The sequence below is a fragment of the Rutilus rutilus genome (assembly GCF_951802725.1).
Source record: "Rutilus rutilus genome assembly, chromosome: 14".
Lineage (NCBI taxonomy): Eukaryota > Metazoa > Chordata > Actinopteri > Cypriniformes > Leuciscidae > Rutilus > Rutilus rutilus.
The window spans coordinates 18906821-18930779 of record NC_140219.1 but is presented as its reverse complement, the minus strand read 5'-3'; the positions used below and the strand labels follow the sequence as shown (position 1 = coordinate 18930779).

Here is a 23959-nt window from a genome sequence, read left to right as displayed (position 1 = left end):
CAGTTGCATAGCATTCGTAGTTCAGACGTTGTAATAATTCACACATACGTAATTTAAACATTTCGATATTTTAGCCAACAATAATCATTCGGAACTCTGGTGCATTTGAGTCACATATGAGCCAATATCTGGCAGTGCGCGAGCGGCACATATCAAAGCATTTTCACTGAGATATTTGAAAACGGAGTCGTGTGGTGAACGCCTGCGTGTCCCTTTTAAAACAAATCCAGGGACTGTCAATCATCGCGCATTCCGACCAATCCCAAAGCACCGTTTTTTAAAAGCTGGTTTGCCTGCTGTGCTTTTATATTGCAGTATGGCCTGGTTCGGAGCATTTTACTACCACGGTTATTGCCACAAATCAAGAGGGCAAAGTGAACGGCATGGGACTCACACCAATCTTAACGAACCTGGGTCCGATTCCTGCGTCTGCGAGGTTTACGGGCAATAACTGCACATGCAGATGATACAGCGGGGGAAATGGGGAAGAGTTTTGTTGGTAAATCGTAAACGTTAAAGGTTGGTTGATTTGCCAAACCCTCAGTCAAGCTTGCAACAAAACATGACAAGCCTGTCGCGGTTTAGTGGCTGCCCTCTTTCTTGCGTCAACCCTGGGGAGAGCAATACTGAACCCAGCATGGTGCTGCCACCTTTGGCAGAGGAGCACATGGGGCACCCCACTGGCAGTTCCTTAAAACTCTGCCCCTCGCAAAATTTGCGAGACTACCACGAGACGAGGGCCAATGCATATGTTGACCACTCGGTTACCCATTTTCCAGACACTGGATACACCAGTCATCGCTTAGAACCCAGTCCTAGGGGCATTATCATTGGGACAAATCTGTCAGCAGCAGGCATGCCACCAGTAACTGATCAGCTGGCTCCGAGACCTAACCAACATGGCAATATTGGAAGGTACCGTGACCTCCACAGCTATAGGGATGGCAGGAGCCACGCGTTCTTCACCACGTATCAAGAGCAGGCCCATGGCTCGTCAGACGGAACCCGAGATCTCAGCAGCCAAATGATGTTGGGTGTTCCCGGAGATCTTCTCTCACGGACGCACCCGTATGGGCAGTCGGTCAATTGCCCCAGGGCCAACAGCCAGCAGCTAGTCACCCAGTTCTTGGAGTTCTATAAGCCACTGAATATGGCCATGCAACGAGGAGGGGGTGACGCCTTCCTCAGGTGCTCCAGGCAGAACCCGAAGCACGAGCTCGTGTGTAAGTGGAGTGACGGCCAAGAAGGCACTGGCAAGCCGCCCTGCGCCAGGAGTTTTGGGACCATGTATGAACTCGTCACCCATGTGACGATTGAGCATGTCGGAGGACCGGAGCACTCTGACTACGTTTGTCACTGGGAGAACTGCCCAAGAGACAGAAAGCCCTTCAAAGCCAAATACAAGCTCGTCAACCACGTCAGAGTGCACACTGGAGAAAAGCCCTTTCCCTGCCCTTTTCATGGATGTGAAAAAGTTTTTGCCAGATCCGAAAACCTCAAGATACACAAGAGAACGCATACAGGTTAGTTGAATAATAATAATAATAATAATAATGATAATAATAATAATAATAATAATAATAGTAATATAAAGATAGGCTTCAGACTTTTGGAATTGTTTCTAAATCTTTTTCAGAGTGTTTTACTTAACATTGTTACAACACAATTTTTTTAATGAAGAATTGCTAGGACAGAATAAATAAATTGATTATTTGATCCCATAGTAACGTTATAAAATATTCAACGGTATAGTTTTAAAATTATTTTTTGCTGTACATAAACACGCATTTTGACACTGTGGTCCATCATGTTTTTTTTTTTCTTTCTTTTTTTAAAAATGTTTCGGCATAAAAGTGAATGTAGATTTTTTGTACACTTTAGAATTTCATTAATTTTCTGCAACACTTAAAATTGAGCGGCGATTAAAGCATTTATTCATATCATATGTAGCCCATTGTTTGTTCTAACGTTTGCTGTTCGTGTTAGTGGAAACATTTTTGATTTCGTTTTTAGAAACCGTGCTGGTGAAAATCAATCCACAGGCCAGTTGTTTGGGTGCCTCTCATTCATGCAGTGAAAATAAAGAAATAAATTCCAGCACCGGAGAGCTGTGACGTAGCATTTACGCAAGGCGCAGCTGAATTCTCTGCTAGTGCACCCGCTCGTGCACTGCAAGCTTTGAGACCACTACACTTGAAACTGACGTCACAGTAATCCTTAGAATATTACGATCAATATAAATTTCCCCAATATTGTTTTTTTTTTTATATATATAGGCTATATTATTTTTTATTTAACCATAAGGTATGATTTATGGAAATTATTTATCGATTAGTCTAATTAGGCTATTAAAGCCACAGTTAACTTTATTTTTCTTTACTAGAAATCAATTAAAATAGGAATTCATCTTTGTCTCATAACGCATATAAAAATATGAATGAGGTCGACTACAGACCGATATTAAGAATTATTATTGTTCACTGAAAGCATTTAAGTAGAATTTGAAAATGAATCACTGACACAATTCCATAAATTACCTAGAAGCCAACTGTTGGTCATGGCATAATTCAACTTGTGATAATAGCCTAATCTGTTTGTTCTTAATTTTAATTTACCTTATTTATAACTGAAATAAATTTGAGAGAGGCTGTAGCTATTTGCGCTTCATTAATAATTTAAGCTAAGGCTAAGTCTGTTTTAGCTAGTGTGAATCATATTGAAAGTAGCAGCAATTGCATGGAAACAACTGAATGGAAAATACCACTTTTAAGAATGTTGGGGGGAAATAGGGTTAAATGGATTTTTTCATGTACGAGAGTGTTGTCTAAAGTTCTCTCCTCGCCTGCTATAGGCTACTGTTTAATGTGTGGAGCAGCAAACTTTTTTTCTACAACATCCTGCATAACACATCTAATGACACCATGCACTCAGAACTGATGAGCCATGGTTGACTGTACATCCCACCCGTAACTCGCGTTTCCCCCTCCTCTGCCCGTTTAGGTGAGAAACCGTTTAAATGTGAGTTTGAGGGCTGCAATCGGAGATTCGCAAACAGCAGTGACCGGAAGAAGCATTCTCACGTTCACTCCAGCGATAAACCCTACACGTGCAAGGTCAGAGGCTGCGAAAAATGTTACACACACCCCAGTTCTTTGCGCAAACACATGAAACTCCATTGCAAGGCCTACATTGCCAAAATCGGTGAAGACAACGAGCACCTTGTAGAGGCCAGGTCTCCTGAGGTGGCAGAACAGCAAGACACACCCGCCTCTACCACAGTGACGCGAACGATGACGACTACCTCCCAAGAGACTCTGTCTCCTGAGACGCGAAATGAGTCGACTATGAGGTCACGTTTCCATCACACCTTTGAAAACAGTTTGGACTATACGGCGCACAGGCCACAGTCCCTTTTGGACCCTCTGTTGCTACAACGGGGCAATTACAGACCCGAGTCTGTACAATACTCATGCAACCAACCAAGCCATACTTTCCCACCTAGCCATAGAACTTTTACGTCCAACTCACCTTTTCAAAAAAGTCTAGTAAATGGCTGGTACACATGTCATAGCGCCGTGGACACATTTTCACCCAAACACTGTAACAGTGACTTATAATGTCTGTGATTCGGGCTTGTACTCGGCGTGTTAAAGCTTGACGGATGACAGCCGAAGTTTTCCTCCTCATGTAAAATTGTCCTACAGGCTTACAAAATAGGATAGTGCAATTTGTTACTGTACGTGAGCTTTATCTGTTGTAGCTATGTTCTTGTATTGGTGAAACGTCGGTGACGGTGAATATTCCTAAACTGTAAATAGCTTACTTAACCTTTACTAAATGTCTATAAAAGTATAGATAAGTTGCCAAAATATAATTCATATATCAAATATAAAATATCTGCAAACAAGATACCAACAGATGGAGTAGAATACAGTTCGAAATAATAAAAGTAAGTTATTTCTGCACAGAGAAAAAAATGGCGTATTATTGTTGTATAGTGGAAATTAGAGATTTCTATCTCTTGAAAAGTTATTCATGAAGTTAATAACGTGAATATTTTTTGTAAAGTAGGCTACAACATGGAATTTATATGTATTTTCTGTCACCACTTAAATGTTGGTCGCAGGTTATTAGAATAAAAAAATATAGTTTGTCTTGATGTGATGTGTGAAGGTGAACCTGGACGCGGCCTTTATATTATGCCTTTATATTTATTATCTTAACCTATTTTAAGATTTTCTCACCACACATTGAGTGCATTTTATACCTCAGTAATTCTGTGGCGGTTATAACAGACATCAGTCCCCTTCATGATAATTGTTTAATTAATATTCTACTGTATATACTGTACAATTAATTATGCACTCAAAGTTTCATTAAAGTATCTCTATTCTCTTTGATCAGGCTTGTGATTTAAACTTTATGCTTCTCAAATGAAACGTACGTGCGTGAGTTCAGTATAAGCTTTTGGATTTTATCTGTGCCTGTTAATTTCACGGATATGCTACCACATATGTGTTAGAAAAAAATATAGCCTACTTGTACGTATATAGGCTTTTTATATATGCCTACTTTTAGTGACTTTCAGATTTGTGCAATGTCCAAAATATTTCTTTTGAGAAAGAAATTGTTTTCAGTGAAGGCGATTTAGCGGCCAAAGTCACCTCAAATGAACTCCGGCAGGTTCCAATTTTATCGCCATTTTTTTGTCAGTTTAACTTGTCGTGTCGTGTCTGGATTATTTTATGTGAATTGTTACGATAATTTCGTTTACTGTTAACTTTATTGTTAAACCTGCAGTGCATTATGACAGGGCATGAATACGGTGTGAGCGAGGATATAGGCCTTACTTACCTGCACGTAGGCCTACTTAACTTGCTTATTGTACGAATGTGTAGGTTTTCAATTGAATGAAAATGAGCGCCAATCCTGTTCCGTAAAATACAAATTGGCTGTAATCTCACCTCTGTTGTTAAGAACCAAATGGCAAATTTGGAAAAGGAGTAAGTTTGGTATTGAGGAATGAAATGTTAGGTTAATGCACATACTGAAACCCAAATTGTTAGCCTCCACAGCACTTTCAGTAAACCAGTTGCATGAACTAAAGTGCTTTTGCATATTTTCTGTTTTGTCCTCAATCTCAGTACTGTCCCCATTTTTTTTAAAATGATTCTGTATTTTGAGAAAAATCTGAACATGTACGGCTGTAAAGGCTGCAAAGATTAAACTTGGGGCCTTCGGTATAGTGGTACTGTTGGAATTTTGAGATGCAACTGTTGTTATATAGTTTGTTATATAACTATTGTTATATACTCAGATAGTTTGCACTTAGGTATTTTATGCTCCAATTTTGCCAGGATTTTTGTGCATGTGTGTATGGTGTTGTGAGGTGGTAGGATAGTGTAGTAGGGTGTGAAGCAGCTAAAATGACTAGGATGTATTGCATTTTAAAAGACTCATTTCTTTCCTGGTTGGTTATTACAATAATACATTTAATTCATAGTTTAAGAGCCCAGTTCCCACCGTCAAGGATGGTGCCTCAGGCACCAATCATTATAACCTACTTATAGCGAGAAACTGGTGAAAAATCGGGTGACCAAAGAATACAGTGAACCTGTGTTTCGGAGACTATTAAAGGCATAAGAAAAAGAGACCCTAGGTTTAACTGGGGGAAAAAAGGGGGCTACCAAGGCTTTTGACCCTTCTAACATAATTTTTCGGTTTATTCATTTAGCTATTGTGAATAACCTTAGAAAGGTCATAGGGCAAATGTATATCTGTCTCTCCACTGAAACCTCATACCATCAGTGCCGGACTGATGCGGTATGTTACAAGCAAGTTGTCGTGAATGTGAAGTTTGCAAGAAATTCTTCATTTCTATTATAAACTGCTGGATAATTGAGAGACAGGAAATTAAAAAGAGAGCACAGGAAGTTGTGGTATTTGTGACTGATGCTAGGAAAACATTTTCATATCTTGGTTTGATGAGATATTTCCAAATTTACAATATAAAACTTGTGTTGTCATTAGAGAGGATGTTTAACATGTAGAGATACTTGCATTCATTTGGTGTGTAACGCATGTGTCCGAACTGATCCTGTCTTCTATAAAATTATGATACCATGTGAAATCTTATGGTAAATTTGAGTAAATTGCAATCGTAAAAATCATTAACTTGATCGTCTTGTGTTTGGATTCTCACTTGTTTCCAGCACAAATAAAATGTGTAGTGTGTATGATTTTGAAATACACAAAAATATTGTCATTAACAAAACGGCTTCAAAATTAGCTGAGAAATGTAACTGAAAACAACTGAAATCACATTATTGATCACAATAATTTTTTTTTAGCATTTGTTTTAGAATTAATTTATTTTTGACTAGTGTTGCTGCTAATAGATAATTGGAAAATTACGTTACACACTCTGTAATTTGTCCGTTTTGACATCTTTCTTCCTCAAACTATCCTGCGATTGAAATCAAATGACAAAAATGTATGTGAAGACTGATTGGATACTATCGTACACTCCCTTCATAACCTCACTGTATTAGCAGATGCTGACCTCCTCCTTAGCTTCATTTTTACATTCTTGCAATCCCGTAGTAATACATGCAATCTATACAAGCACTTTTTTTCCCAGTCCTGTAGTTATTGTAATTACTATAATAAGAGCTGACCCTAAACCTACTCCTATAACTTAACCCATGTAGTCACCTACTGGTAATTTCTTAAGTAAAAACCCAATCTGCTTTCAAAATTTAAAGCATATTTTAAAAAAATATTTTTTTTATCTTAAATCCTTATTTAGTCTAACTGCATTGACGCATTGAAAACAGCAAGTTTTCCTTTATATATAAACAAATTGTTTCATTTTCCTGTATCATAGATTCACTCTCTGAAAGCAACATTCAGGAGGATTATTATATGAGAATATCCCAGAATAAGTGTCTCTGTTCTGTTCTGTATTTACTGTGTCTAGCAAGTGCAGTGATGGTGTGCATTTTCATCAGTCAGAATTTAGATCTCTCTCTAAAACTCCTTTAATGGCCGTTGTTCATCTTTGCATTTCCAAAAGTATCGTACAGAACAATGATATTTCTTCATGAATATCTAGATGACTACACCCTTTAGCTGATTTTTATTAAGGTTACTTCACTGTGAATGAGATGATTCCTCTCACCAGTATGTCGCTGCTCTCTACCACTTTTCACAGAGTGCTTTCTGCCTAGCAACAAGGATGTATGGCGAAGGTTAGTTTGCATTTTTGTCTATAATATGTGACAATTTACAGTATCTTCAACTTTTTTATGCGTCTACACACTCTTTAATGTTACAGATATTGTGTGTCATAGATTATTTCACCATTGCATCCTCAAAGTGTGACCAGGACTATATGATCTCAATGTCTGTTGCGTTCCACCTGCTCAAAATGACACATCTAGCAGGATCAGTGTGAAGTTGCGTCAGCCTGGTGAGGGGGTGGTGGCTGTGCAGGCCGATGGGGTGTGATTTTAATTGGATTCCTGCCTTTTCCAGTCGTCCCCAGGTCAAGCCAGTGGTGTTGGTGTTCCCTGACTTGGGCTTCTTTTCATCCCAACCCCCTCCTGTACATAGCAGCCCACTTTTCCACTCTCTCATCTACTGCGCTGCCTGTGCTCCTGGCTTCCCTCTTCTCCCATGACTCCCTTATACCGGCCCCTTAATCTGTGCAGTGCTGTGGTCCTGTGGCAGGTGGGTGCCATCAAATCACAAAATTCACCTTATTTGATCTTCCGTCCTTCAGATAGTTTACAGAGTCGCCATCGTCCACTCATACTCTCTAGCTCTCTGCCGCCTTTTTCGGCCATCCTATGTTCTCTTTGTAGTCATGCTTTCATTTATCTTTTTCCAAACATGGTGTGTTAGGCTTTGAGGGGTTTGGCGCGCACGCGCTCTTCCTGCTTACCCAGTGTGTAATGAGAGTGATTCTACAGACACAGGCAAATTGATTTTAGAGGTGAGGCTGTAATGAGGCTATCAAAAACACGACGTGAGAGTCGTACAAGACGCAGAACTCAGAGATAGTGTTGTCTTTTCAGTTGTCAAGTTTCCTGTGAATCTCTGTGAGATAATGTGTCTTAATTTGTTTCCCCGGTTTCATTAAGGTATGCTTAAGCGCTAACTTGACAATTACCACTTCACGAGTTCACATCTACATATAATTATTACGGTAAAGGTTATGCGTATTTGGCGTGCTGTCCGGGTGGAGGGCTCCGAACTCGGAATTTCTGCCCGAACCCAGAGTACTCCCCCCGTTGGTAAGACTAGATGGAACTAGAAGTGAGGAGATGGAACTAAAAGTGAGGAGATGGAGTGGAGGTGGGATGCTGATAAACTGTCAAGGAACAGAGGTGGGTTCTGCTGTTATTTATATTGTCCTGAGTTGATTACTGATTGATCTCCACTTGTGCTATTTGGGTTAATTATCTGCACCTGCTCCTCCCGAACCTTGTAATCATGTGTAAAGAAAATACTTTAAAGGGTTAGTTCACCCAAAAATGAAAATTGTCATCATGAATTTTTTTCTTAGGTGTAAGACAAAAGAATATATCATATAATAATATAGAGTGTTTCAGATTTTTTTTTTTTGTTGTTATTCAATGAAAGTTAAAATGTTTCAAAACAACACTGGACCCCATTGAATGCAAAAAAAAAAAACACATTTTCAATTTCAAAAAATTATTCATTTTCTTTTTTGGTGACCTATCCCTTTAATCGTAAGATAATTGTTATGTAAAATATGGTGCAGTCAGTTGATAGGTTGGTTTTCTGTCCCATCTTGATCCGCTGTGCAGTGTTGTGGAGTCAGTGGTGGTGGTGCCAGCCCCCTGTGTAGCTCAGCTGGTACCACAGCTTATTAAATACCCAATCTATTCACTTGCCGGACATTCCGTTCTCTTGTCAAACCTCAGCAAGTCCAACCAAAATGAGGCTTGTGCAGTTTTGTGCAGGGCTTTTGCTATGGGGCTTTTCCATTCAGCACAGCTGCGGTTTGGGAGTGGAATCAAACTCCGCCCAGCCCAATATCTGATGCATTTCTGTCTTTTGATGCATTTTTAGGATTGCAATTCACCCCCATGGACATTTCTTTTAAAAGGTTTTTTTTTTTCTTTTTTTTTTTTCTCACACTCTTTTCATTCATTATCCATGCCTTACATAAGACATTTCTCTGATGATGGCGTCTCAGGGCAGCAGGGAAGACAGTAAAGGGATCTGCTCAGCCAATCAGCTTGCAGGTGTGGCTTGCGCTGGGTTATCTCGTGGCAGTTTGCAATAATAGCTTGTCGGCCGACATGGTCATAGCGACCCATGTTCCAGAGGGGGAAGAACAAAGAGAACAATTCTCTTACCATTAGTCGTTAAATCCACTTTAGCAAGTGTTGAGGATTTGCCCCTTTTGAAAGGGGGCGACTTTGAGGATGGCCCTGACTCTGAGCACCAGTACTATGCTTTCAGAAGGGTGACCATGGCCATCACCCAATTCCTCTGATCTCGCTTCCAGATCCTTTTTGGTAAAGATCAACTTGGAGAGTACTGTGCCCTCCACGTCTTGGCAAGGGCATTTTTGGCAGCCTTCGTGAATGTGAGAGGCCAGCTGAACATGCTTAAAAAGACACACTGGAGCTTATTTATCCACTCTTACAGTGTCATAGCCTTAACAAAGAGATTTTTAATTTCTCATACATTTTTAAAAATCCAAATTAGTTTTTATTTTTTACTACTTCCACCCGCAGTACAGAATTCATCTTGAATGCTTGCAGAAAGTGGCTTTGATCTGAGCAGGCTGAGCAGCAGCATCCTTTGGATTTAAGAGACCCACAGACTTAAAGTGAACGTTGTCTTTTTGGTTCCCTCAGCACCATCACTTTTCATTAGTAGCAGCATTGGACTGTCGCAAAATATCACATTTGAATATTTAATGAAAGGCATTGTCTTTTATAGTGTGGTTTTGAATTTGGAATCACACTGATCGGGGTCCAGGGTGTTTCAAAGTGTGTAATAGTGGGTGTTTAATTTGATCTGTTGAAGGATGCATCACAAGAGGGCTGTGTAATCAATCCTGTGAACTCAACATCTAAAGGAGAGATGGGTCTTCTGATCACTTCTCCAAATGAAGTTCAGCCATCCTCTGAGCCTGCAACTCTCAACACTTTCAAAATAGCATACGAAATTAACTGAGGTACACCTCACACAGCTTCCGCTACTATACTTCTAGCTGATGTGTATGTCACATGTGCGCATGCTTGGGCATGTAGGCCAGGTAAAGGGAATAGAGTGTGTGCACGTCTTTAAGTTGATCTCACTGTTAACCTCACAGCATTACACCAGCACCTTGAGGCCATAGTGAACAGTGATGGATGGTGAAGTGGATAAAGCAGGCTCAGGGGGCCAACCGGGGCACAGCGTTTCTCCCCAAGCTATTTCAATTACAGATTGAGCAAGCGTACTCTCTGTGATGATATGTAGCTTAAAGGCCGTGACATTAATGGTTGGGACAAATCGGATTTGGTTTGGTGCTGACCCTCCACTCTAAGGCGCAGAACTAGATGGAAGAGTGAGGCAGTAAAAATAAATAAAAAGCTTTACTTCAACCTACCTCTGCTTCAAAATATGCTCTCCCTGTGGTGTACAATAGCACCAGTCAGGAAGCCATAGATATTGTAAACCAACTGGTCAGTCTGCAATGGGTTTCAGACTGTGTAACATACATTTAGCTTACCAAAACACATAAATATGTGTGTTATTTAATTCCTCATTAGCTGGGTTAGCATCAGTATAGTGCCTGGATCAATTAGGCTTATCGTCTTGGCTTTGCAGGACTGGTGGCTTTGATTTTAGTATTGGTCAGATGATGTTTTTCTCTCTTCAACATGCACAAATTGCACTGACGGCTTTATGTATGAAGGTCATTTCGCACTGTCTTGAATCATGGACTATTTTAAAACAAACAGGAAAGATGTAGCTAAATCATTCACTGGATGAAGCTAAATAAATCCTGGTTTAGTATTGATTGGCTTGGGGAACAAAAAATCTGTGCACATGAAAGGATTGAATGTATTTCTTAGACTTCTTTAGCCCTACATTAGAGAGGGATAGAACCGAGGTAATTAACACATCCATCACTGGATTATCCTCTATATCTCCTGCATTAGCATAAACGTGCGATGTAAATGTTGTAAACGTAAATGTAGCTGATGTAACTGTTGTAAATGTAACAATTTCTTTCTCCAGTTACGTAAGTTATGTCATTTCATTTTATATCTAAAGGGGCTCAACACATGTTCTGTCTGCTAAAAGAATAAAAAGTCATGTCTCATAAAAATGTATGCCATGATGTTGAAGGCAGCACAGATCGCCTTTGGCTTGAAAGATATCAGGTCACTGCTGTCTCACATTGAAATTGGTGGAGCAGTTTCTGGAGGGAGGGGCCCAGAGTGAATAAAGGTGGGTTTTGGTGAACCTTTACCCATGTGAGTATTTAAGTGCTGCATGATTTTGCTGCATGGCTTTTATCGCTACAATTACTGCTTGTTAGGGCTCAATACTTGCCAGCAACTCCAGTGAGTTAAAGATCAAGAGATATTTTAAGCCATTTTAGCTATTGTAGTCATTATGTAAAATCGGAATACATTTGATATATATCCATAAAATTTACATATGCATGTTCCAACTGGACATATTTCTGATTAAGATAACTAGTGATTTTGTTAAGTATATTGATAAACTCTGTGATAGGTTTGTTTCTAACAATGCCTTCTGAACAAGACAGTAGCATTTTTGTTTTCAAAGCCTAGAAGACAAATAAGAGCTGGATTTAATTAGGTCTGCTTGTGAGGGGCCACATTTCCTTTCAATCAGTTGAAACTAACTCTGTTAATTAATCTTCAGAGTAGTTATTTTCCCCAAATAATTTTCTTAATAGCAACTGTGGTCCTTAGATCTTTACTCAGCACTGCATATTTTATCTTTATTTTTATTTCCAGTTTTTGTTGTTTGTTTTTTTCCTCTCTGAAATCCTAGTGACCCATTTCTTAGTTAGTCTGCAACACTTACAGTAGTAGACACTATTATTAGTTTAATATGAGTTGTGCTATTATTTTTGACCTGCTAAAGTAGGCTGTATATTTCCCAATTGAAAACACTACCCTCTCATTTTGCTTATCTCATTTTATCACCTAGGCGTAGTTGCTCTCAGAGTGGTGATAACAAGAGAAGACAAGAGAAACAAGAGAAAGCAATGATCCATGTAAGCATGGAGATCACATTGTGAAATCATGCATTTACAAGTGACGTTTTAAGGTTTTTTACACACATCAGAATTTGATTTATGCTAAATGCCATTTATCATTTTCCTAAAAACATCCTCTCTTAGTCTACCACCCGCTGGTAGGGAGGATCTGGCTGGGAGCTTTACGCCATCCTTCAGGTTTCTCATACATGTCATCTAGTCCTCTAAGTCACGCGAGGAACCCTATCCCAACTCATCCCATACGAGAAGTTGATTGGAATCAATAACCAAAATTGCAAGATGCTGATATTCAAACTGGAAATTAATGTGCAATGATCATATTATTCTGTGTTGATTAGAAGTCAAGAGCGTGTGATGAGATATCAAAACACGCAATACTATTTGGTTTAATTTCCAGCCTTTAATTGGATAGATGAAAGAAGCAATTAGTTGTATGCAAGTCAAGAATGTTTTCTTTCTTTCATATGTCAAACCTTCCTTCCATAATGGGTAAGGAAAAAATGTATGTCTCTTATATGCTTTGATTTTTTTTTTTTTTTGCACTTGGGTGTAATGTAATTATATTTATTTATATGCACTTCACTCTTTTTTGATCTTGGAATTCTTGTTGTGAGTAAATGTCAATTAAAATATGATGTTGTATACTTCATCTAATGATAGCATCTAATGATAAACAAGACTTCTTTCCCCAGATTTTGGTTGTTTATTCTGAGATCTTACTGCATGCAAGTTTCTGTATGCTCTTTAATAAAAGTGTATGTACAGACTGTATATAATGTATAGGCTAAAACTCGCTGAATATGTCTAAAAAAATAATAATTAAGTACTCAACTTGGATGTTTAAATAATTTCAACTTTAATTACATTAAACTTACTTAAAAAATGAGTTGAATCGTATAACTTATAAAAAAAACATATAAACTTATTTTGATAAGTTAATTTAAAGCAATGTATAAACATAACTTGTTGATTGTATGTTTTACAGTGAATGTGACCAAGATATTATGTAAAAGTATTTGGATTACAGACTGGAAAATGTGATATGAAGTTATAAATCAAAGTGGAAATGTAACTCATTACACTCACCCACACACACGCACACACACGCACACACATTGAATGATAAGTTTAATGCAAACTTGAGATGTAGGCTCCCTGTTGGCACTCCACTCAAATGCCACCATACTATCCTCTCAACTTGCTGTAATCCAAGCAAAGAGAGACAGCTAAACTTATAGTTTAGTGGATATATTTCCTGAGGGAAGTGCATTTTGGTGTGGGTCACTGGGCAAATGAACAGTGTCATATGCTATCATGACAAGAATGCAAGGTGTGATAGCTTTAAAGAGGATTCAGTGAGGACAGCAACCTGTAATTCTATCTTGATATCAACCTTTGCCTCACTCTGCAGTGTATTTCAAAGTCAAATAGCTTGTTTCTGTAGTTTGCACACAGAAACTTCAGTTGCTATTGACATAGCTTTGAGAGATGAAAGCAAACCTGACTCAAACTCTATTGATTGTTTTGCTGTGTTTTATATCTTTCATGCATTTTCATATAGTCCTCATCTTTTATGTGTATTGATTAAATATTGGATTGTACTTGCACAGGCTTATATATATTTATTTATTTATTATTTATTATTATATACATTCCTAAAAATCAAACTTTTGTACATGGAAAACTTGTTGCTATTACCTCCCCATCCCTGAATGTGACCAGTGCTTTGTGCTTTGACTACAAAAGAATGCTAAATCTTGCATACATGTTTATGAACTTCTCGACCATTGTGGTCACCCCTCTATTTATTTAATACAATTGTACTATGAACAGAAGAAAAAATAAACAGACTGACTCAACATACTAGTCGTCGTCCTTTTGCGAGTGAAAACTCTGTGTACAGACACAAAAGGGGGACGTTTTCACCGCCGGAAAGTAAATTCTTTTGAAGTGGAACTAATCATCTGAGGGATGGTTCTCGTTGTCCTAACAACGCAGCTGAATTGGAATGAGCCTCCCTTTTTGTTGTATATATGTTTTCTTTCTTTCATTCAAAACTGATGATGATAGTAGTTTCACGCCCTGTCCACCCACATTGTCAGCCAGAACTTTTTGTAGATAAGTCCTTACTTAGAGACGCGTACACACGGCGGGTGACTCTCCGGCTGTGACGTCAGCTGCACTCTTATGTCCACAAAGCTTTACGCCTCTTAATACCCTTATATTGAGAAGAAAATCTCACACATCAGAACTGATTGGAACCGAAGACATTAGCCTACATACATTCAAAAAAAATAAAATAAAATAGATAGGCTATATTGGCCGAGCTGATTATTATTTTTTTTTTTACCATGCCATTGTTAGTTAGCAAACTGGACTAGGTTATCGCCATCGCGACGTTGTTCAATAAAACACTCACGTAGACACGCAATGTTTATGTTTATGTGGTCGTACTATAGCCCACATGGTCACACAGGCTCCGATGATTGACCCACGACTGTGTTGCCCTATAGATGAAGAAACTCCGGGCCTCAGTGACCTTTCAGTCAAGAATCCAATCTCTTAATTACCATTACTAAATCTTTCTCTCTTCCACCACTTTTTGCTTCGCAACGTTATAAACGTTTGAGCTTTTATGGAATTCCGAAGAACCGAAACATTTTATTGTCACCACAGGGTTCAGGGTTCAGACAGCGGTCACATGCTGGAAAAAATAAACCAGTTGTTTTCTGTGCCCCTAAAAAAAGAAAGTTTTCCCTCCTGTAATTGTTGCTAATCAAACCGTAATTCCTCCTTCAGTTTGACACAAATGTGTGCTTTTAATTTATTCAGTTTATTATATGACCCGTTGCATAATCTGTGGGCCTAATTAAAATTAAGGGTAGCCTAAAATTGACCTGATGTAAATATTTACTGATTAAGAATAATACTTGTTTAATTGATCATTATCATGGGTAGTTTAACAAGTTTATAAAGTTTAATGTTTAGGCTATACGAGGAAACATGCAGAATTAGCCTAGTTGTTTTCTCTAAAAAGGCGTTTACTTATGTTATAGCCTATTGAGTATGACTTTAACGGCGTAAACATTCAAATTAACTTGTTGAAATTTATATAAATTTACATTGGAAAGTGGATCATTTAGGTCCTGTAAAATGGTCAATATTTCTTAAGCTTTTCACTGTTTTGACCATCACGATATAGTTTCCTTTAGCCTACAAAGTTTCTGTTACAAGACCATTCTTAAATATATCTAGCCTACCGATATTACTTGTAGTCTATCAGTTAGGTAATTTCAGCCAAAATAATCTGCATAATAATTACAAGATAATTAGCTAATTATTTCTAAAATGGTTTAAGATGGAGTGTAGCGTACCACGTAAACAATCCATTCATTAACGTTCAAAAATCCCCTATAAAGAACAATTAGATTTGCAAAAACAAAAACATATTTTCTCTCTCGTTTTGTTCTTCTAAATGATTTATTATATTGTGACCAGAGTATCAGTGCTCTCTAAACTTCTCTTGGCGTGTACTGCAGAGTGATGTTGCTGTTGCGGTGGCAGACACCTTTAAAGTAGCCTACATCAGATGATGTCACATGGGGAGGGATCCAAACTAAAGTGCGAGAAGCAGAGCAGATTCTATCCTATTGAGACTAAACGCTCTGTTAAAAGAGACAGCCATGAAATGATGCTGAGGAAAAAAAAGTAGTAAACAAACGGAGCATAGCTTTTGCTTTTCAGTTAGATGTTCTCGGTTGAGACTTAAGCGCCGGTGGCAACACGTCGGACAGTTGCAGCATATTAAACAACTTTTACAGTTCACATATACAAATGCTCTGGACTTTGAAAGCTTTACACACACATACTCACGCGCTCATTAAAATGGTTTACGTTGTAATATCAGATCCACCAAACCTCTCAGATCAAAACCTTAAACCGTAACGTTATAAACAATTAGTCTATTTTAAACCAGAGTGGACGGTTCTCGGTAATCGCGTGATGTTTGCCTGGACAGAATAAAATCCCTTGGCGTGAAAGTATTTTTGTCATCTTTGCACGCCATGCGGTAACTGGTTGTCATTGTCGCCGCGGCAGACGGAGAGCTGGGAGAGAACACTCGGCCTGTGCCAATTGGCTGAAGCTCTTGAAAACAAGAGGCAGACGCTGCACGATTCTAATCTTAATCGTTCCAGACATGAAGGTCACTCTCGGCTGGACTTTCATGGCGCTCACACTGTTGTTTCTTCCATTAAGTAAAACGTCGATTCTACAACTGCGCTCATGTGAACAATAACTGACAGAAATGCAAGCAGCAATTATCGGGGTCCTAGCACAATAATTCATTTAGCACTTTATCATCCATAATCTAAAACGATAAATAGGCTAAAGCCTTGTTTTATATACTTTTGAATTTACATGACATTAAAATTTGATTTACTGCAGGTATTTCACTGTTATATCGCCACCTTCTGTCCAAGCGGAATGAAATCTTGAAATTCCTCATTACGCGCTTTGTCGAGCTGCTAAAATCTGATTGGCTGATGGTGAACATAAAAAAATGCCGCTATCCACGCGTAGTTTATGTTTTGAATCGATGTGTTTTGTGAAAAGCGCTATACAAAAAAAATGCTTGAATAATTGTAAGTTTTTTTTAAATTATTTTTATTATTTTATTATTATAGCGCCACCAAATGGGCATGCCCTGCTAAATTTATTAAGTGTCCGCACGGTGACGCTCTACATAGGCTATGGAGCAAATTTAATCAAAAATATTGATCACACTCATGGATTATTACCTTTTTAAAATAACCCCAACATTTGCTGTTAATTGGTATATTGGTTACATTTTTAAAGGTGAAAATAAATGAGAGTATTAGGAATTTCTAGTGCATGAGCCAAGGAAACTATTATTATGATTATTAATAATCTATAGCCTAGTTATGAAAACCTTAATTATGGTTATTATATAGCCTATATGAAAACCTATGTTTCTATGACACATGAAACATAGCTAAACGTATTTCTCTAGCTCTACATAATTATGGTCCAATCCAGCATGTAACATTTTGGAAGTTCGGTTCAAATTTCGACCATTTATGATTTTTTTTTTTCTGTACATTCCGCTTATAGCATCCCTGGCACATTGTATGTTTCTTGGATCCCTAAATATGCCCTCAGTACCAGTTAGTTTAGTGGACTTCAGCCTCAGCTTGATCTATGGGAAATTGTTATTGATAAAATTCAAAGTTTGTGTGCTTTAAATGTGCGCATCCTGACAACATAAAGCAAGTCATCAGTTCACAGACATTACTATGGGTGGTTTGGTGAGCAAAGCAAGTTCAAGTTAATTTGGGGTGGGGCATGATGTTGTGCAAGAGGATTGGCGAGCCATGTCCCAAGTACACTGCCTCACTCAAGGGCATGGATGCGGTCCAGTAACAGAATACAATTCCTTCCCGCGTGTGTGAGTCTGGGCTCAGATTTAGATGCATACGCTTACTTGGCTATTTATTCTTCATGAGCCAATCTAGTCATTTCAATGGGCCTTGAGCACTTAGCGTGCCACACTCAAGATGGCATCAGACTGAACCTGCACATCTTTGCTTTAATTACTCCACAGTACAGTAAATATAAAAGGGGCTCATGATCACCACACTGCAGTTCACATTTGTCTTTATCAGATATGACACACATTTCTAAATGAGCAGTCTTGATAATACCCAGGGCCTATTACCAGCAGCTCTTGCTCAGCACATTCTGACATTTATTTGAGTGTTAGACTAATAATGGCTAATGAGCTCCCAGTAACACGCACTCAAGACACCCATTAATGGAATTGTTGCTTAAGTGGAGGAAATATACATGCTCTGATGATTAATATCTCCCTCTTGCTCTCTCTCTCACGCACACAAAGGCCCACATAAAACTAAGCATAGTGCAAGCTTTATAGGTATTACTGTATATTATAGTTCACGACGGCTTACTCACACATGGACAGGAAGGAAAAACGGAACTTCCGCCTATTTTACCAGCTTTTTCTCTCACTAAAAGGGGTAAAAAAGAAAATGGCGTCATCATACTTGTTATGTAGATAAATCTGTCTTTATTGTGCTTGTTGAATGGCCTAGTAAATTGCAATACCCAGTCTCAAACATGACAGTCTTAAAAATGTATATTTGAAATGTTTTTTGATCCTGTAACTTTCTGAAAACACTTTTGGCTGTCTCGAAGTCTCCTAGCAACAGCAAACAAAGGCAGGGCACATTTCAAGTTTCCCGCGGTGCGGCCAGTCCAGCGCTGTCTTTGATCTTGACTGGGAAAATAGCTGAGTGGGCACTACTGGCATTTTCCTTTCATTTCCCCCTCCTTCTATCTCCCTCCCTGTTCCCAAAGCTCCTCAAAATACCCCAATTTTCATCTGCCCCAAAAAACTAGCACCTCTTTTAATCGCCCATGTCCAAGCTTTTCATTGAATCAGCACATTGTTTTGTTTTTCTGGTCAGGCTTGACAATATGGTTTAAAAAGTATTAGCTTGAGTGAAGTGCAAAAAGAAATGATTTTATTGCTTTGGATACACAGGATGGTATATTTTACCCTACAACTAAAAAGGGTGTTATTGGGGTTACCGTGTTCTTTTATCCATTTTTTTTTCTACCTCATTTCTCTGTCTTATTCATTTTGATTTGCACAAATCTCCTCATTTTGCTTTTTTCCTCATCCTTCTCTGACACATTAAGCTTTGTATTTTTTGATAGAGCCAGGACTGCTTATCTCCTAAGAAACTTGGGACGCCCGCAGCTTGCTAGACAAATAATGGAGCTGCAGTGGATTTTCAGGGTCATGGGGCACCCACAGAGCTGTCTTATTTAGAATTTTACATAAAGTGAAATGTGTATTGAAAACATTTTTGAAGTTAATGCTCACAGAGAAAAAAATGCTTTGCTGGTATGTCCTGTGGTGTAAAAAAAAAAAAAAGTGTGTTCCGACAACACAAGTAAACAAGAGCAGGGATATCAAGAACAATATCTGTAGGCTATACGGTATTATAACATCCCACAGAGCTGAGTTTACATGGAAAATGGGAACTCAATATATGGGACGAAGAAAAAATCCAAACAAGCTCTTCATTTTTTTGCTGTAACTGATGTTTCTGTTTATGACAGAGACATAGTCATATTTAGGTTGCTTTAATGCTGCTTTTCTGGTTAGTGTGATGCCTGAATCTGTTACCATTTTTTGTCTTTAATTTAATAAGTCTCTTTAGGTCTTTGTTTATGACAAAGGCATACGGACCCGATAAACCCCTTGCGTTTGAGCGAGTCACATTTTTCATTCTGTCAGTGAATATTACTGTTTTTTGATTTCTTCTTGTTTTTTGAGGTGACGTTGTGCTTTGGGGTTGTGTGAGGCCATTCTGAGTCCTATCATTTTACACGAACAAATATGCGAAAGGTCATTTGCAGTGATTTATGTATACTTGACTAGTGTACATGATATTTTAGGAAAGAGAAAACAATTATGATACAGAAGGAAGGGGGGTGGGAAGGCTTTCATCAATTCCCTCATTGAGGATCAAAGTGGGATTAAATATGACCATTTTTGTCCCTATGCCACACATTTTATTTATATAACTGTGAAGTCTGTTCAGGGACCCAACATTTTTTAACCATGAAGTGTGTCATTTGCCAGGGGAAGCAAACGTGAGACAGAATTCCCACCCCCAATCCGTCTGTAAGCATCTTGTTTCCAAGAGGCAAGGTAAGAACATTTAGTATTGTCAACCAGCAGTTGAGTCCTATTGGAAGAATGACCCTCTACTCTGGGCGTTGTCCATGCCGAAAAGCACTAGTGGTCTAATCTGCTGCGCCACCTCCTTGACATAGCTTGTCAATGGCCTCATTTGGTTATCATTTAAAATTTCTCCCCGCAAATCTCGGTAGCTAAATAAGCCTGATTATCCTCAGTGATTAAGACATCCTCTGTCAGAACAGCATGCGGTGCTGTAGCGTCCTGGAGCCTTTCTATTCTGCTAATGCTAAGCTAAGGCAGAGGTTTGATTTTGGGTGGTTAATGATTTTGGCTGTGGATAAAAAAAAAGCAATATATCTGCCTGTTAACTGCTAAAAATTCTTAATGTTCGTCTCGGGGGTTACATTATACAATTCAGCTTCTCCTTGGTCCATACGTTTACTTCCTAAAGGGAAAGTGAAGCATCCCAACAACAGCAATCCCAAAAAATCCCAACAACAACAACGGCACTGGAACCTCCAAGTGTGGTCAGGTCTTGTTTGTGTAGTGAAACCCCATCATCGAGTTCCAAACATCCTTATTCACGAATGCTTTGAAGAGCTTGTGAGGTCAGGTTTTAAATTATGGCACGTTCACACAGTGCTTCCCTACTCTCCACTAGTGCAAATCCATTTGCCACACAATGCATTTCAAATCAAAGCTGCATCACCATAAGACGCCTTAGGAGACATTAAGCCATACTATGTAACTTTCATGTACGATAGCATGGCTCCTGTATGCTTTGAAGTGCTCTCTTTTTTTAATGCCTTATTAATAATACCACACAGGCTACCCTCTGACTCTTTGGATGCTGTTTTCCTCCACTCTTCTCTCAGTCTTCAGGGCTGTGTTTATGGACTGGTGATTACAGGGCATATAGATGAGGGGGCAAAAAGATGCTGAAGCACACAGGTGACATGTCTCGTGCTATCTCTTGTTTTTTTTTTTTTTAATCAGCTTTTTCTCAATGTTGTGGCAGCACCAAGGGGGATGGAAGGATTTTACACCCTGTTCAGAATATGTGCTTATGAACTGTTTGTGTGTGAGTGTGTGTGTGTGTGTGTGTGTGTGTGTGTGTGTGTGTGTGTGTGTGTGTGTGTGTGTGTGTGTGTGTGTGTGTGTAAATAGTTGTAGCAAATACAGACTTGCATACAGTAGCCTGGGGTGAAACATTTTGCATGAATTTGTATTGTTTTCTCTACTGTTTGTTTTAGTTTAGATAAAAAATTAACTGTTTTGTCTCTGTATGTTTTCTCTTTTGTGTCTTAATGCTGATCTGATAAAGTGTCTTTTGTATTCAGATGTCAAAAGATAAATTTTTCTATTTAAACATTTACAATTTCATTGGATTAAAGGCATAGTTCACCCAAAATTTAAATATTGTCACTCTTTACTCACCCACATGTCGTTCCAAGACTTTCTTGCTTATGCGAGACACAAACAATGTTATTTTGAAGAATGTTTGGTAACACTTTATTTTACAGTGCATTTGTTACAAGTTACATGTAGTTACTGTAGTAATAACTATAAATGATGCAAAATTACATGCAAATAACCTTGAACCAACCCCTATTCCTAACCCCTAACCTTATAATAAGTACATGTAGTTAATTATTATTACTCAGTTCTTAAATGTATAATTACACTGTAACACGGACACCTTAAAATAAAGTGTAGCTGAATGTTTCAACTGTTTTTGTCTATACAATGAAAGTCAATGGGGTCCAAAACAACATTGGCTCACACTGGCTTTCATTGAATGGACAAAAAACAAAATAGTTTGAATAATGTTATTTTTTTGTTCTGCATATAAAAAAGTAAAACAAGTTTTGAATGACATGAGGGTGAGTAAATGATTTCGTTTTAATTTTGGGGTGAATTACTCATTTACATTTCAATATTACGAGCATTGTTTTTTTTTTGCTTCAAAACTGAAGCTTGTATAGACATCTTTAGTACCTGTGTAAGATTAAATAAAATTGCAGAGCAGCAGTAGAAGTTGCAGCAGAGATGAATCATTTTTCCCCTCTTGATCCGCCAGCCCTCCCGTGTCCGTCTGCCATGAGGCAGGCGTTCCAGTTTGGCTGCCGAACGCTGGCCTTGTTGAACCGCGGGGTCAGCGTACCTCCAGCACTGCTCCAGCTTGCGCTTCATCCTCTACCGCACCGGGGGCACCTGGCACCCCTCCCTACCATGGCAGGCCAGATCAATGGTAAGATCCATTCGAGCAGAATGACCGGAGGTCAGCATCAAAGGCCCCCCGCTTGTCTCGCTGCCACCTGGAGCTCAGTGAGGGTCATGGGCCGCCTGGGCCACCACTGCCTCCTCTCCTCTTCAGCTGGCTGGGTATGCTGACTGGGACCTGGGCAGGGTATGAGCTGGCTCTGGCCTGGCCCAACAGCCCACATGGGGAGAGGGCCAGAGGTCAAGCCCATCAGAGCACTTTGCATCCACCGATGAGAGGATCTGGTATGGTTTTAATGAGGCAACACTGATTCCACATCTCGTTACGCATGCAAGACCTAATGTGTGGATTGTACTACTTGACATAATGCTGTGATTTTCTTTCCAATCGCAGGATGCAGAGGGAGCATTTCAGCCATTTACAGTTAAAATCTCATGTTGCATATTCACATGGTTTTTGTTTTCACTTTAAAGAGGTATCTTAAGTGGTGTATAATGCAGTAATTCCTCATATAATGAGAATAAAATTTGAAAAAAAAAATTTTGTAATCATCTTTTCTTTAAAAAAAAATCAATGTAATGAAAGCCAATGGGGTCCAAAACAGTTGAAATATTCGTCTTTCTTTTTTTTTTTGCTCTGTAGAATAAATAATGTCATACAAGTTTGGAACAACATGAGGGTGAGTAAATGTTGACAAAATTGACATTTTTGGGTGAACTATCCCTTTATTTTAAATGACTATAATTCTGTGAAATTTTTAAATGTTTCAGTTCAGCAGAGAGTATATAGCCAATTATTGTGGAACATATATTTATTCATGCAATCTTTCCCATATGAACACTGTGGCTCCCTTCAGCAAAATGTTGGTCATATGGTGAAAGAACAGGCAATTATTTTCATGCAGCTGTCAATACTCTGAACAGGCTAATACAGTCTAATTAAATGTCATTTTTTGGGCCACTAATAAAAATGAACAACTCAGAGGGTTTTTTAATATCGCTGTGAAGCGCTTCAACTGCCGGAGCCTTGCAGTCGATGACTTGATCCTTCTATGTCCCTTACTTGTGTGATGAGGGATGAAAGGGGACGCAATGAGAGACACAGAGAGAAAGAGAGAAAAAATGCAAGTTTGGCAAGTAGAGGAGTGAAGGGGGAGACAGATGGCGTGAAGTCTGCATCTCTTTGGCGTTGGGCTCATGGCGCTAAAATCCTCCCTCTCACACATTCCAACAAATCCAACCAGGAGGCTCAGGAGTATGTTCCACTGCTCTCGAAATGAAGCATCTGACCAGGATAGAGCCACGCATACACACACTTTCTCACTGTCTCTCTCCCTTTTTCACACACGCGCATACATACATTCACACACTGTCAGTCACCCGTAACCTATCCAGAAGTTTACATTTTTATTAGTATGTCACCCGTTCTGGAGTTTATTGGCTTGTTAAAATAGGATGCTTTGGGAGCTGGGGGAGAGAGAACATGGGGCCATGACTGGAAATATTGCAGTGGAGAAAAAGAGACCAAGTGCCATTCAAGTGTAAAATCTCATTGAGTAAACATGGGGCCAAGGCATGGAAACAAAATGTGTAGAATCCATTTGCGAATCCATTCCATTTGCAGAGAAGCCTCTGCAGTTAGTCACGCTTGCCATCACATTAGCCTGTGCTCCTGATAAGTTTCCTGCCAGTTT

At 38.9% G+C, this 23959-nt stretch overlaps 1 protein-coding gene across 2 annotated transcripts; it reads left to right on the top strand.

Moving 5' to 3' along the window:
• The first annotated feature begins 363 nt into the window (after window positions 1–363).
• On the top strand, window positions 364–22702 carry zic6 (zic family member 6). 2 transcript variants are annotated; one of them, XR_014629894.1, is made up of 4 exons: window positions 364–1523; window positions 20918–20993; window positions 22123–22550; window positions 22660–22702. XR_014629894.1 is itself a non-coding variant. In XM_084431119.1 (2 exons), exons 1-2 carry the CDS (start codon window positions 563–565, stop codon window positions 3615–3617), a joined length of 1578 nt encoding a protein of 525 aa, XP_084287245.1. In that variant the 5' UTR covers window positions 364–562; the 3' UTR covers window positions 3618–4381. The 2 variants fall into 2 exon arrangements, 1 of the variants encoding a protein (XP_084287245.1); XM_084431119.1 differs by lacking the exons at window positions 20918–20993; window positions 22123–22550; window positions 22660–22702 and adding an exon at window positions 3001–4381.
• Window positions 22703–23959: the final 1257 nt, after the last annotated feature.